Below are 15608 nucleotides of genomic sequence, written 5' to 3'. Positions count from 1 at the left end.
CCCGGAACTTCACCAGCTATGTTGCTTCAAAGACTAGTCATACACACGCAGATTTTTAAATCTATTCCTCATTTCTAATCTAAATTTGTCTGGCTTCAGCTTTCAGCCACTGGTTTTTGGACTTTATGTTTCTAAGCCCTTTGCTGCTGCAGTCTTTGTAAGACTCTCTAGAAACTGTTATTTCATTCTCATCTCCCAAAATCTAGACCTCAGAATGAAGTCATTTTGTCGTCTAATTTATGTCAGTCTCTAGCAGTACACCATAGCAAGATCACAGAACTGCTGGAAGTCTCTCTGTGTAGGAAATAGTTTCCAGACCTCCCGTTGAGGAATCATTGCTGTAACAGCAGCGACAACAGAATTCTAGCAGGAGCGGAATTAAAGATCTCCAGGAAAAAAAGGCTCAATCTTGCACGGTTTTGTGCGTTTTCCCAGCACTTGTCGGCACAGAGCACTTTGCAAGGTCAGTCTTAAAGAGCTGAATTCAACAAGTTCAGCTAGAAGCAACAGAGAGCCAAACCCTAGCGACCCTTCTCCTTCTGTGCAAGGCAGCGAGCTCCCCCTCGCATTCCTTGAGCTCAGGCAGGTGCTGTCACGCCTTGCTCCCTTCTCCCCAGCAGCAGCGCGGGGGGGTAAACGCGAACCCCGACCCGACGCCGGCAGCAGCTCCCGACGAGCCGGGCGAGGCTCACCGGCATCCCGGCGGGCAGCGGCCCAATTTCAGCGCAGCCGCTCCAAACCCGCGCCCTCCAAGCGGGCTTTAAAAAGTTCTCACCGGCCGGCCAGCCCGCCTGCCGGCAGCGGGCGGCTTCGGCCCAAGAGCAGCGCCCGGCCCTGGGGCAACCCCGACCGGGGGAGGGGGGGGGGGAGAGACCGCCGCGGGCCCGGCCCCTGCCGCGGCGGAGCGGGGCCCGGCAGCGTCCCACCCCCGGCCTTGACGCCAGCGCGTTAATGAAATGCTAATGCCGGGGCGCGGAACCGGGCGCTGCCCGCGCCAATAAAACCCGGCGCGGCGCCGGGGCCCCTGCCCGCCGCCAGCCCCGCCGCTATGCAGAGCGCGACCCCCGCCGCCCCGCCGGCGCTGCACCTCCTCACCTCCTACTTCATCGACAGCATCCTGGGCCGGGGCACCGCCGCGGGGCGGCACGGTACGGTGAGGGCCGGCGGAGGGGGCGGCACGGTACGGGGAGGGCCGGCGGAGGCGGCGGCGGAGGCGCTTCCCCGCTCGCCCCCGGTAACTCCCCGCTTCTCTCCCCTCAGGCGAGGAGCGCGCGGCACCGCCAGCGCCGCCGCCGCCGCGGCCCGGCCGAGCGCGCGCCCCCGCGGAGGAACCGGTGGCGCCGGGGAGGGGGGAGCGCCCTCCCCCCGGTGAGGCGCCGGGGCCGGCGAAGAGGAAACAGCGGCGGTACCGCACCACGTTCAGCACCTTCCAGCTGGAGGAGCTGGAGCGCGCCTTCCGCAAGTCCCACTACCCCGACGTGTTCACCAGGTTAGCGGCCGCCGGCGGGAGCGGGGCGGGCGGAGAGGGGCGGAGGGCCGGGGGAGCCCCGCTGAGGCGGCGCGGACGGCTAACGGTGTGCTGCCCCCGCAGAGAGGAGCTGGCCGTGCGGCTGGACCTGACGGAGGCCCGCGTACAGGTGAGTGCCGGGGCGCGGCGCGGGGCTGCCCCCACCGTAGGGGCAGTGACAAGGGACACCCCCCCCCCGGCGGCCTCCCCGGGGGCCGTCAACCAGCCCACGAGGGCTGACAGCAACTGTTAGAAATTAACGATTTATCCCCCCCCCCTTCCTCAGCTGGGCGAGAAGTTAATAGCGGGGGGGGGGGGCCGTGTGCCGTTCGTTTCGGTTAGTTCTCAAAGGACGGAGAAATGGGCAAGTTACCGCAGCGACGGGAAAACAAACAGCGTCTTAGAAACGTTCCCGGATTGCACTTCGCCCTCACGTTTGCTGCCGTCTTCATGGGTCTAAAGGCAGGTACTGTCTCCTGAGTTTTGAGATTATAAAAACAGCATTAAAAAAAAAACAAATAACCGGTTGGTTTACAGCAAGTGAGGGGTTCTGCGGGGCATCCCAAGTTATTTACCCAGGCTTCAGAGGAGCTTACACCCTTTTCTTGCTCTAACTTAGCTCAATAAAGCAGTCACACTTCTAAATGACTGGTTAAAACAAATAAAAGATTACTTTGACATTCATAGGACAGTCAGGCGCTGCCCGGGAGAATTTTATGGCCTAGCTGGGCTGTAATAATAGCAACACCCGTAGAACTTCAGCATACAGAAACAGACACTAATCATCTTGTAGCCTGCAGTTTGCTTAAACTACAAATGACCCTAGTAGCTTTTCCTGACTCTAAGCACTCCTATTTAACAATACCTCTTCAGAAGCAGTTTCTTTAGATTCATCTCTTGTATAAGCTAGAAATCCTTTTTATACAGAAACGTTAGCTTTCAAAAAAAAAAAATGTTGTTTCAAAAGGTGTGATGGCTTTCAAAGTATTTTTAAGCTCAGAATGACAATTGGACTAAATTTGGCTTGTGCTGTACATCAGATATGACTGAACTACTGTTCCAGCACAGCTCTGGGTATGTGCATACTTGTGAGACTGAGAACTGGTGCAGCTGCTCAGTGTGACAGCCCTACTTACTGCTGCATAGCTTTGCTACTGTTGATGCCAGATCGTTGTTGGTATATGTTGTCATTACTTCAGTCACTGGATCTGCGATTGTTCACACTAGCTAACGTCTGTAAAGCTGTAAGTTTTTTAGCTTTTTATTTTAATATGCACTATCTTCAGAAAAGGCCTTAGAAGTATTAATGGTACTTCATAATTGACTCATCTGAGAACACCTAGATGCGCTTTTCATCTCCCTATTGTGGACTTTGAGGAAATTACATGCCCTCCCCTCTCCCCACCACCAACAATCACTAAAACCTCCGGTCACTGAAATGCCATATGTAACTGCCAGATATTGGGTATCTACCAGTGGAAAGGATATGGGCAAAAAGCTGTTAACTTACCTGTTACTGTCACATTCATTTTGTGGGGTGCTTGCTCTGTAGTCCATTTGACCTGTGAAGGAATGGCACAATGGTAGGTGGCAAAGAGGAACTCTTCTCCTAATGACTCATCTAAAAGAACTGTTTAGGTTTGATGGAGTCAAGAAGGAATTAATAAGCAAAATAGCTGAGTTGATGTATCCATAGTGGATGGAAGGAACAGCAGAGAGCTGTTTCTTCCACCTTCTTACTCCTTGTCAGATCCTAACACAAGTCTCCTGGGCATGAGCACACAGCACAGTTTGCTTAGGGTGAACTTCCAGTGCACAGTGCCTCTGCCTGTGTATGTGTCCTTGTCTTGTGGTAGATGCAGGACAACTTACCCCAGAGGGAAGAGGATGTAAAGGAACACCTATTATATAGATGGTGATGTACTGTACTTAACAAGCTATCTTGATTCTGAAATACTTGCCTCATATGCCCATGCTCATAGTTGCTCTGTATGGTGTCCTGTGTGAAATGAAGACTTCCATATCTCTCCCATGGTACCTGGCTAAACCAGCTGACATGAAAAGTGGTATCTTTTTATTTACTCATATGTAAACCCAGGAAACTAACCTTGCCAAATGCAATCAGTCCATTTCTTCACTTCAGTGTGTTTTCAAATTGAGGTCTGCTCCCCTGGGAGAACCCTCCGTCAACCAGCTGAAACGGGTACCAGCCACTACACTGTTCCTCAGTCTTGTATTTTGAGTCTTACATGAAAATGAACAAATAAGAAAAAAAATTGCCCATGAACATATTCTCATTTCAGCATCACTTCAAAGAGTTCCCCTCACCCAACCCTCATTATTTTCTTGTATAGAGGAAAGGAGATGGCAGCAAGAATCTTCGTATTCTTCCTTACCTTAGGAAAGGGGTAGTGTGAAAGTCTGCAAAACCTTGTCGTAATCTGAAGCCATGTTGGGATGCTCTTCAATAGCATTTACATCTGTTGTTGCCATTCTGCTTCTCATAATTCATATTGTTAGGGTGGGAGGAAAATAAGAAAAAGGTAATGGAATATTTTATTTTCTTAGTGTGAGGAGTAAAACATTACTTGGCCATTTCAGTACTATAAATGGCATCAGTGTTAAAACATCAGCTTACAAATATAACTGATTTAAGCATCCTTGTGATATTTTCTGATTATGATCCTGTATGCAGCTACAGCAGAAGCGTGATAGTTAGTCACACCTATGTGTCTTTTTATCATTGTTAGCTATTACATCAATTAAATAGGATACATTTTTAAAGAAAATTACAGCAAGAAAGCCATCAGATTTTACACGCTCACCTTTTTTTAAAAGACCTAAATCTCATTTTGGCAGATATGCGTGGTGCTAGTAATTACAAAAAAAATCTGGGTAGTATTTAGCATACAATTCAAACTTGATGGTTTAAAACTCATCATTGAGTATTAAGTAATGCATTTTTTCCAAAGTACTTTACCACCGATACAGTCATACCATAAAAATCTTAAGACTGGTATAGCAGTTTCTGTTATGTTTGGTTTGGCACTTCAAATGTGTCTGAAAATAGAGTAAAGGCAAGTTAATCCTTTTATTGGAAGCAAAGGAAAACTGCTTAACAAAAGGTTCAAGATGACTAATCTGAATGTTCATGACTATAATGTGCGCACTAAATTTTGAAAGCTGTTTGTCGTGTCAGTGTAAGGTATGAGGCACACCTTTGCTGCTTTTATCACTTGCATTGATGAGTTTGTACCAGTAGGGAACTGAAAGCCAGCTTTTTTCTGAAGATAATTATTAGATATCTATGCTGGTATTTCCTTCCAGTTTGAGAAATACAAAATCTGAGAGATGACTAAGTAAGTTTGGTTGTAAACCCAAAATCACCTGTAACAGTAAAAAAGTTATTTTGCCGTCAAAGTGCATGTCTGAGTGATCAAGTGGATTTGCTTTAGGACAGAGAAAGCAGAAAAGCAGACATCTCATTTTGTGTTAGGCTTCTTTATGAAGAACAGATTGAATAACAATGCTAAGATTTAGTAGGGAAATTAATACCTTTGCAGCACTTGTTTTATCCTTTTTAGGAAAGGCTTTATCTGTGTATCTGCAGTGTAAGACAGTTCACTGCCTTTTTAATCAGATTTTATTTTCATAGAAAACGCTAACACCTTTGAGTTGGTGGTCTTCTCCTGTGAGATCTCAGCTAAGCTCCACTTACAAATATTTGGGATTACTGGTTAACAGCAACTTAGTCATCTGATCCCATTAATTGAGTTCATTTTTCTTACCAGACCCCTGTCTTGGACTAACACAGACCAAGTGTCTGGTCTTCACTGTTGTGCAGGCATAGCCATCTGGTGTTTCACTGGTTCAGATATTCCTTTGTAAGACATCTGATCATTTAAAGCCTGTGGTTGCTGGGGAAATGGCCAAAGAATGAGTCAGAGCACTCAAGAATTTGGAGTACCAACTTCAAAATTTTGACGTTCTGACTTCTTCTAAGGGCACCTCCCTCTGCTGACTGCCTGTACAGTGAGACAATTCTGTGTTACGTACGTAACCTGAGGAGTATGAATCCCCCCTCCAGGAGGACAGCAACTTCCCAGTGTAAAGATAATATATGCAATGAAAGGAGTAGAGTAGTAATTATTCAGCTGGCTCCCAAGAACCCCATAGCAAGTGCTCTGAAAGAGTAAATTGTTACTGATGTATATAGGAACAACATCAAACTAAGGACAGCAAGGTTGTGGCAAGCTACAGCCTTCTGGTTTGGGTATCAGCACCCTAGTGTGTGGAGGACTTTCCTTTCAAACACACTTAATATTACTTAAGTACCTGAAGGTAAGTCACATCCCTGGAAATGGTTATATGGCATGTCTGAGATTAAAGCAAGCAGTGAAGCTGGGAACCTGCAAAACCTGCCTTTTAGATGTTACACAATAGAAATTTAAAACTCTCTGAAAACATTTTTTGATGGAAATATAATTGCAGATACAAAAAGCACCTATTTAAAAAAACATGCATCTTCTGCATCCAAAGATTTTGTCATAATACAGATTTCTATAGAATTTTACTATTTCAGAAATACTAATACCAAAAGAATAATTATTTTTAGCATCTGTTGTAGTTTTTTTGAGGCTTGAATTTTTGCAATTTAATTTTATTATTTTAGTTTGTTTTAGTGGCTTTCCTAGGTTCTTATTAAGAAGTTATCTACACTGTATGGTAAAAGAACTTCATATTTGAAGTTTACCTTTGTCCTAAATCAGAAGTAAATTTCAGGAAGTCGTAATTCCGTACAAGACAAAAGTTGGTCTTTCCAACGACTTTTGTTCCTTGTGTTACCACTCTCTACTAAATTTTCAATCCTGATTAGTGCATTCAAGTATCGTACATAGAACTTGCAAGTTCTATACATAGTGCTTGCAAGCAGCTCACTGAATTTCAACAGCAGTCATATACAAGACTGCTGAATGAGATTATGGGCCACAGCTAATGCCTTTCTTCCAAATCCAGATCCAGTTCAGAATCCACCTTCAATGGTCTCCACTGCAGAGGGGGCTAGAAGACCTGAGCAGCTGAGTACCTTCGGATGTTAAGTGTTCAACCTTGGCAGCATCCATTTTTAAATATCCTTGGTTTAGGTCCTTTCTCCCTTGTTTTAGAGCTGATGCTTTTCACTCTACTCTCTACTACCATCCCGGGTCTGAAAGTTTCTGCTCAGTGAATGCCAAAGAGTAACAGTGTGAAGAGTCAGTTTTCTGATCTGTAGATTCAATTGACTAAAGTCTTTAAAATATGTTTAATGGGCTAAAATAATGACTAGTCAGGCTTGAAGAGACAATATACTCAACAGCTTACTACACAAAACCAATACTAGCTAAAGCCCTTTTAGGAATAGCTTGATACCCTGTTCTAATACTGCTTACTAGATTTTTCTAGTTTAGTATTGGCTTTCACTGCAATTCAGTTAATCACTTTCATGTAACTATATGCTGTTTGCATTCATGGTAGATAACAAAAGCTTCTCATTTTACTTTTGAATCCTCTGTATAACAATGTATGCTCCAGCTATCAAGATAAAAAGCACACACCATACATTTGGCCTAGTTACTCTTACAGTCATGATTAAGTTGCTTCTTGACGTATCGGTACAGAAATAGCCACCTCTTGAATGGCTTTGTTGAAGTTTAATTTTCAATAAATAGCTTATGAAAGGAAGAATGATCACTTTTACTAGCTGATCATGAGTTCTCAGGTGATAGGTTTATATATTACAGTGGCTTTAAAACATATGGGACTATTCAGTCAGAGCTAGAGAGTAGTCAAGTTTACAGTATTTATAACTGATTTATTTCTTAATAAACCCACTAAGGCACTTATGAATGGATCTTTAATGTTAAAGAAGTGGTTTTTGGTTTAACAGTAAATATTTTGCCGCCTGTATCACTGCATGCAGTAGTAGCTGGTAAGACAAACTACAGAGTAAGTTCAGCTAATGCCTTTATAATTTCTTATTGAAGGTCTGGTTCCAAAACAGAAGGGCAAAGTGGAGGAAACGTGAAAAAAATGAAATTCTGGGGACTGTTCCAGGAATCTCCTTAACGCACCCACTTGGTCTATTTTTGGATGTTCCACTGAGTCATTCTCCCCTCCTAGATCACACGTGGAGGTCAATGCCTCTTTCAACATTGGCTGTGCCATCCATGTCTCCAGCCTTTAGTCCTTCAACCTTAGGGCCATTTGGCCTCAGCAGCCTTACCTGGACTTCTCTCTTCAGAAACCCTATTTTAAATCCACATTTTGGAAGGTATAGAATTAAATTTTTTTCTAAATCTCAAAACTGTTAAAAAATGCTGCATTTTTATTAGTTTGATACTCACATGTTCTCAATAAACGTGCTCCCATAGATAAATAAACTTACTAAAATGGGGTTAGTTCCTGTGTAGGATCACTTGACTAGGAACAGCAAGGTTTAGTTTTAAGTCTTGCTAGTAAAAACTTAACATATAATTGCTCTTTGAAGAACAATTGTGCATACTTACTGAAATTTAGGTCTCATTGAACTTTAGTCTTCATATAGACTGCTGTAATCTAGGTGGCTCCAGCTCCATCCTTATCTCACAGACTGACACAGATTATACTCCATAAAGATGTGACTGCAGACAGACATGGGTTGTAGATGATTTGACAGAATAAAGGTATTAGACATTTCTTCTCAGGAGACCAGGAGCCTGGCTACATATGAAAGAGTGACACAGCTCTAGAGAGAGACAGATTGAGAGAGAGAGAGAGATCTTCCTGATTCTCGCATGCCCTACTAAGAGCCAGTCCTTTTCCCTTGGCAGGTGATGTGCTCTCACCACATAGAACAAGCCCACAGCTAGCCTCCTTTTCTTTGTCTGTAGTCAGACACCTAGAACTCTGGGAATTCATTTCAGCTGAACCTGCTGTCTGGGCTTTCTTGCCTGGTAACGTGAAATTTATCAGCAGAATGCTGCTGCTGCTCTCGTGCAGCCCATAAGAGGAAAAAAGCATGTGCGTAGTGTGTGTGTGTGTGTATACATATAATAGGTGTGTAGATAGATATATATTTTAAAAAAGAAGGAAGGTAGCGCTCTCCTTCTGCTGAAATTAGAGCCTGTATCATAGTTCCACATTAACAGAAAGACAAATGCTGCTTTTCACATGGAATAAACTTGTCTGAACAAATCGGCTGCATAAACAGTCATATAAATTGGTCTTTTTATGAGGTGGTTTATTGCTTTCACAGAACAGGCTGATCTACAGCATCCAAGGTTTGTTTAGAAAAGATTCAGCATTAGGAGTTGCTGTTCTAGGCATCTGCATGCCATGTCTGATCATCTCACTTATTTTAGTTAAAAATGTTTGGATTTTTGTTTGGGGTGGAGTTTTTTGGGTTTTTTAGGGGCAAGACACTATACTGCAAAATAAAGCTAAAATACATTCTGGAAAACAATGTACCTTTGGAAGAAATTGGAAATTTTGGCACATTTTTTTCTAATACTTTGGGTGGGGGAAGCTGCAACTCAGTAAGTACTTGTTCTCCAAAACAATTCTTAATTTGGATAATATTGACTTCTTTCAAATACAGGTTTCTCAATGCTTTAAATCCTCTCATGACAACAGCTTCAGTACTAATGAAAGCTCCTGGACCCCCATCAGACCCTGCTCTTACTGCCTTCACTGATCCAGCAGCAGTTGAAAGGAAAACTTCAAGCATTGCAGCACTAAGACTCAAAGCGAAAGAACATTCAGCACAAATCCCTCAATTAAACCTCATCTCCAGTCTTACAAACACTAACAAAGAACTTTGTTAGGAGCTCTCCCACAGACTACAGCCATGGAGAGGAAAGTGAATGCCTTCTCCAGTAAGTAGCTCCTGTTAGAGACACACATTTAAAAAAGAAAGAAGAAACACACACAGAGCTGTAGTTCCTCCATCTTCAGCAACGGACTGAAAGGAAATAACCCTGCTAAAAATTGATTTCCTTCATTACAACATGAAATCAGGTAGTAAATTGGCTTGTATCATTTCTGACACGACAGAAATAGAAGCAGGAACTATCTCATCTTTGTAATTCAGGCTAACATGAATCTGAAGCTTTGAAATCCTCAAACTCACCAGATGCTAGTCCAAGGGTTCAAAATTCTTTGTAGGAATAACTTCAGTTTTCTAAGCAATTCTTAACTCGCTTCTCAGGAGGAACTCTTACATGCAGTACTTGAAACATAAGAATCAGTACATAGTTATTAACTTTGAGGCCATGCTTCATGTTGAAGTGCAAATGCCAGTGAAATCTCGCATTTTAGACGGACTTAGCAGGAACAAGATGGGGACTATTTTCAGTATAGGCTTTTGATTCAGAACTAGGTTTGTATAAAGAGTACCTTGTTTCAAACAAAAAAAAAAAAGTTTGGTTTATGTTCAGGGTGGCAATGTTTTAATAATTAAAAAAGTTTAACCTTTGTATATGAAAACTGTATCCTGTGAAACTAGGCTATCAATGTCCAGTAAATGGTGTGTAGTTCTCTGTGTATGTATATACGTATCAATAAGTAGCTCATAGCTGTAAATATGAGGTTGCTGAATACTTTTAGCATGATTACTGGCACATCTTACCAGACCAGTAAGTTAACAGATTACTTGTACATTTCCAGACATTTCATGCCTTGAGTAGATTCAGAATTTAAGTGAAAACTAAATGTGAAGTGTTAAATTTTTCCTTGGACTCATGTTGGAATGAGTGAAAACAGAGACCTTACTGAGCAGGAGTCTACAGTTCATCAAAATCCTGGACTCCCCTTCTGGCCTCAGGTCATTTTAAAAATTTTTGCTGAATTTCCCCCTCCAGGAAATGGGACTGAGAACAAGTGTCTCATCTATTAGGTCTGATGCTTTAGTGTAAAGTGAGGGTAAGTAGTATCCTCCTCTTGCAGCTCACTTGCCTACCTCACAGGGCTGTTGTGAGGATTGATTAAACAAACATGACGCTGTGCAAATGGTAGAGTTATACAAGTGCTAATTGTTGCTTAGCAATTACAAAAGAAAGGCCAACAGCTGACAACACATGAAGATTACCTTTCCCACATCTGTAGTGGTGGTCCAAGCAAGCTCTGTTTCTGTGGGTTCATGGGACAACATGGAGCTCTTCCACTGATGCTGCCTGGTTCCTCAAAACTATTCTCAAGCACTTACATTTACACTGAAAAGATTTTGTGTATTTTAGAACTTCTTTCTCAAGGCAGTTCTGGGACTCCTCTTAGGACTACACAAATGTTTCTGAGGCTAGAATTTTGAGTGCAGAGCTCCGGATACCTAACTGCTGCTTCTGTAGACTCCTCTGAGCTTGTACTTAGGTACATGACAGAGAAGACACTTTGCTGGATCAGACAGATTAGTTTCCTCTGAAATACTAACAGCTTTGACTGCTCTTAAATCATAGCCTACCGCAAGACTAGAAGTATTTCTGGGTTCATAGACCTCATTGTTAGCACAGCTAGAAGAAGGTGGTGGTATTTTACTGTTAGAAAAAGCAAGCTTTCTACCCAAGTTACACTAGGCCTGCACTGTGGGTCAAGCAGCAGGAAACTTGGGAAGTGATGTAACCAAGACCTCTCACACAAAGTTTGAGTGTGTTTCTTCCACAACAGCTATTTGATTCCACCAGTCCACTCTCATGGCCCAGGCTGCCAACTGGCAGCACAACACAGTATCCACTCAAGTGCTGAGTTTGTTCCAAATTAGCCTTTTAAGTAGGTTAATGGCTTGAAAACTATCATTACACAACTCATGTTCTATTCTGTACAAGCTTCTGTGGCATCTTTCCTTGCCATGAGTGTCTCTCTCTTGCAATGCAAGGAGGTTCTGCAGGAAAGGAGACTGTATCACTGTTTCATTTAAAGTAGCAGAAACTGTCTTCCATTTGCCATGAGCCATTCGGAAAACAACTGCAATAAAAATAAAACCTAGGTATTTTTGCCAAATTATATTCCTAGACAAATTCACCAGAAGCAGTATCTGCAAAATAACTGCTGAAGGCTGTTTTAATGCATTGCATGAAATAGTAGGCCCTATGTAATCACCAAAATCTTCATCATTGACCACAGGACCACAGAGATCTCACTTGGGGGGGGGGTGCTCACAACCTAAAATTCCCTTGATTTCAGCAGTTACATCAGAGATAACTTTCATCTATCAACAAAGTTTTTCCAATAGCTATGGACAGAAATCATTTCAGGAACAGCAATTAACATCACTCATTTGCACTATAGCTCATGCCAGAGCTAGGAGCTGTTACCTCTACCCAGCACACACAGCCTCTTCAAAGCTACTCTGGGAACTGTAGGGTTGGACAGCAGGGTTGGCTCTTAAACCCTTGTCAGATTGACCTGGTGTTGCTCTTTCTAATCCTCCTTACAAGAGGGCACCCTTCCTCCAAGACACCCTCCTCTCCTACTAAAACCACAGCCAAGCACCTGCTTGGTACCACTCCCCTGACACCGCAAGCCGTGTCCTCTGCGTCTGACATCACGCTGAGGCAGGGACAGTCTCCACTTTGGTGTATATTTATGCATGGCTCTGTGGCTTCAAGCTACTGTGTCCTATTTGATATATGACAGAATTGCAAAGTAAGTGCATTGCCTATTTTGTTACATTACTGATTAAATAGGAGCTGCCATTCCTGTGCCATTTGTGCGGAAGATGGTGTCTGCAATCATTAGCATTTCCCAATGGGTACAGGTAGAGAATGCAGCTTACTGATGTTTCATCTGGTTTTAGTTTGCAATGCAGAGAGGTTTTCTTTAAGCTGATTTCATTTTTTCTGCTTTAATGAGTCCTTCCAAGAAATTTTCATTCTTTCATGTGAATTGAAAAGCCAGCTGTGAGAGCTAATGATATTATGAAAATAAATATGCAGGACAACACTTGAAATCAGCTTAGGAATCAGAGTGCATCAGTAACCAAAACTCAACAAGCTTTTTATGTTAATTATTACTATCTTATAATGAAATATTACAACAAGGGAAGAAGATTTACTTATTCAGTCTATTTTAAATTTAAATAAAGGGGCTTAATTATAAGCTATTAGGGAGATAGTATTAAAATTACATTTAAAAAACGTAGGGGAGCATTTAACCGAAAACCCTTCAGCCCAGTTTCATAGCTACACATGGGTCAACACTCTCACCAGGAATCAAGCAGGGACATTTACTTTCCTAGCTTTTCTCAGGGGCAATGAGGAAAGCAGTATCCTACATTCTAAACAGGCCAGCCATTTTACAGAGTTTCTCACACTGAACATTGCAATTATTTCCCGACACTTTATCTTGCCTTATGCACTAAATTCTTTAGTCCTAATTTAGGCAAAGTGTGCACTGATCTGGATTAAGACTGCAGGATTTGACCCTATGCCTCTCTTCTGAATAAAGAACGGTTGCAGCCTAATTCTTCTCTGGGTGACATCAAGATGGTTTCCTGGCATAGGTTTCAACTGAAGCAGGTCTGGAGCCCTGTTTGTTTTCTTGGGTTTGTATGGTTTTCCTGAAAGCAAAAATGTAGGGGAGGATTTTCAAAGCAGCAGAGAAGATCTGAATACACCATCCCCATTCACTTTTTACAGCCCACTGTGAAAAAAACCTCAATCTCCAAATTAAACCTCTTGACATTACCCTACATGTCACAATTTTTTTGAGGTGTTTTATTGGAAGATTCTGCAGCATATTGGTATCTCTTCAAGAAATGTTCACAAATATTTCTATTGGACTGCTCACATTTGGCTAAATTGTCAGGTTTGTTCAGTTTGTTCTCTGCCCCAAGTTCAGTTCTGATAACATAGGACGTTGGGTAAATTTCTGTATTTCCAGTGACATAATATCATCAGAATCTTGCCTACAAAGAAAGAGCGATTTTGTTGGGGGGAAAAAAAGGAGAATAATAGGCCAGGTGTTTGAAGAAAAGACAAAGAAACAAGCACAGTAGGGTGTTCTGACTCACAAATCTGTATTGAGAAAGAAGTATTCATGAAGAAAATTAATTTAAGAAGTATGTAGTTCAGGTTTTGAGCCCATAAGTTCCTTTCAAAAACAGATTAGTGATTAAAAACTTTTTTAGTCTAGCAATCTCTTAAACAATTAGCACAGTAATTGGAAAGGGACTACAAATTCAAATCTAGATGGACATAAAAGAGTTTCCCCATAGAGCTTTGCCTTGGTTTTGTGGGTAACTGGCATGCACCTGCCTTTACCATCAGTGGGGTTGAAATACTGAAGAAGTGCTCTGAATAGGGATACAAATGCCCCAAACAGTAATGCCATACAAATTACTTAATTCATGTAAAGTAGAAGTAATTGTATTGATTATGAATGTGTGAGTGACTCCTTTATTTCAAGTTATATGAGATGTAAACCACCAGCTTGCAATGGGGTCCTCACTGCAAATTTGCCAGCTATAGGGTGGGATGTTACTTTTTTCCTTATTCTGAACAATAAATCTGAATGCACTGCCACATGGAAATAGAGACTTTATTCTAAACCAGGTAAATAAGAATTTCTCTCTAAAAATTCTTTTCTCCTCCAGCCAGGTAGTAATTTTGTTCCACTTGTTCATCCTGAAAAAGATGCCTGAAATCAAAGGAAAAGGCAGATACAGGAGAAACATCCTCAAACTTCAGATGTTTTTCCCCAAGGCAGAACTTCTTCTTTTTCTTTTTGCTATTACTGAGATTTTGAACAACTTGTTCATTTGCAACCCTGTCATTAAATGCCATGGATCATAACTAGATAAAGCCTAGACTGCCAAAAGAAAAGAAATAAAAAAGGAAGAGAGAGATTGTGCGTAGTGTATCTCTGGCAATGTAATTATACTTACCAGCCAATGTCCTGAGTTGTGGCTTCCCAGGAAGCTGTATGAACAAAATACACATAGGAAGAAGCATGTGACGATATGCATGCCACCTGTACGTCACTCACTTGAGCTATACAACCACCCAAATTGCATAAAAGGCAGTTAGGAACAGGGCATTTCTATAGACCTTATATTCAAGCAGCTCTACGTATGGATTACAAAGGAATCAAGGTCGTGGTTGTGTTACAGTCCGCATTGATCTACACAAAACCATCCCCTGCCCCGGCGTGGGCCCTCCATGGCTGCCGTTCCCCTCAGGAAAACCAGCCCCCGGCCCGGGGTCCCTCCACGGCCGCAGGGCCGTCCCTGGGGGGGCCTGGCGCGCCTCCCCCCACTCCTGCCCGGCCCTCGGTGCGGCGGGGCTGTTCCTCACACTTTGTCCCTCACCCCTCGCCGCCCGTCTTGCCCTTTCCTCAACACGCCTTCCCCTCACGGAGGGGCTCGGCTGTGCCCTGCGCTGGGGGAACCGGACGGAACCGGCTGGAACCGGCCGTGTCCGGCACGGGGCAGCCCCTCGGCTCTCCTCAGAGGGGAGCCCGCCGCCCCGCTGCCAGCGCCTGCGCGCGGTGATGAGTACTTACGAGAAGGGACATCTCACAAGCTCATCCTTGCGCCTAGAACTGCCCCATGGCTTCAGAAATACCTGACTTGAGCTGAGGCTGTTCCTTCTGCCCACGGAGAACCTGCCCGCTCGCTGCCTCTACGCCACCCCCAGGTTTGGACGCCATCCCGGACAGCCCTCCCACCCCATCCATCCCTGAGGATCGGGCCGTCCCCGCCGCAGATGAAGGAGGCGCAGCACAAAGCAGCTAACGCGTTACTTCGCAGCAGCGGCAGAGAGCCCGCGAGAAGCCAGCTCTCCCAGCTGCTTGTCCTCTCTTCAGCCCTTGGCCATGCTGTCCCCCAGCCCCTAATGTCCTCGGTTTACTAAAAAATGCGAGGTTAACCTTCAAGGATTGAAGATGTTCAGTCCAAGCAGTACGCCAAGGCACAATTCCTGGAAGGAACATAATATTCTCAATTAACTTCATTTGTTGGCTGCAGCAACGTTTCCAATATTCGAGTTGGAGAATTGCTCGGCGGTGGCTGGCGGGAAGATTGGGATGAGCTCACAGTCACACTGATGGAGTAACAAAACTTTTACATTAAAAATATATACTGAATGGGAGATTG

General features: G+C 43.4%; 1 protein-coding gene across 1 annotated transcript; it reads left to right on the top strand.

The window, feature by feature from the left end:
- Positions 1-1048: 1048 nt before the first annotated feature.
- On the top strand, positions 1049-15158 carry ESX1 (ESX homeobox 1). The gene is made up of 6 exons (XM_075054555.1): positions 1049-1148; positions 1261-1489; positions 1592-1637; positions 7531-7817; positions 9123-9399; positions 15054-15158. The coding sequence occupies exons 1-5, from the start codon at positions 1049-1051 to the stop codon at positions 9346-9348; spliced, it is 888 nt and encodes a 295-aa protein (XP_074910656.1). The 3' UTR covers positions 9349-9399; positions 15054-15158.
- Positions 15159-15608: the final 450 nt, after the last annotated feature.

The sequence above is a fragment of the Buteo buteo genome, chromosome 22, assembly GCF_964188355.1.
Source record: "Buteo buteo chromosome 22, bButBut1.hap1.1, whole genome shotgun sequence".
NCBI classification, from domain to species: domain Eukaryota; kingdom Metazoa; phylum Chordata; class Aves; order Accipitriformes; family Accipitridae; genus Buteo; species Buteo buteo.
This window is presented reverse-complemented; position numbering and strand designations above follow the sequence as displayed.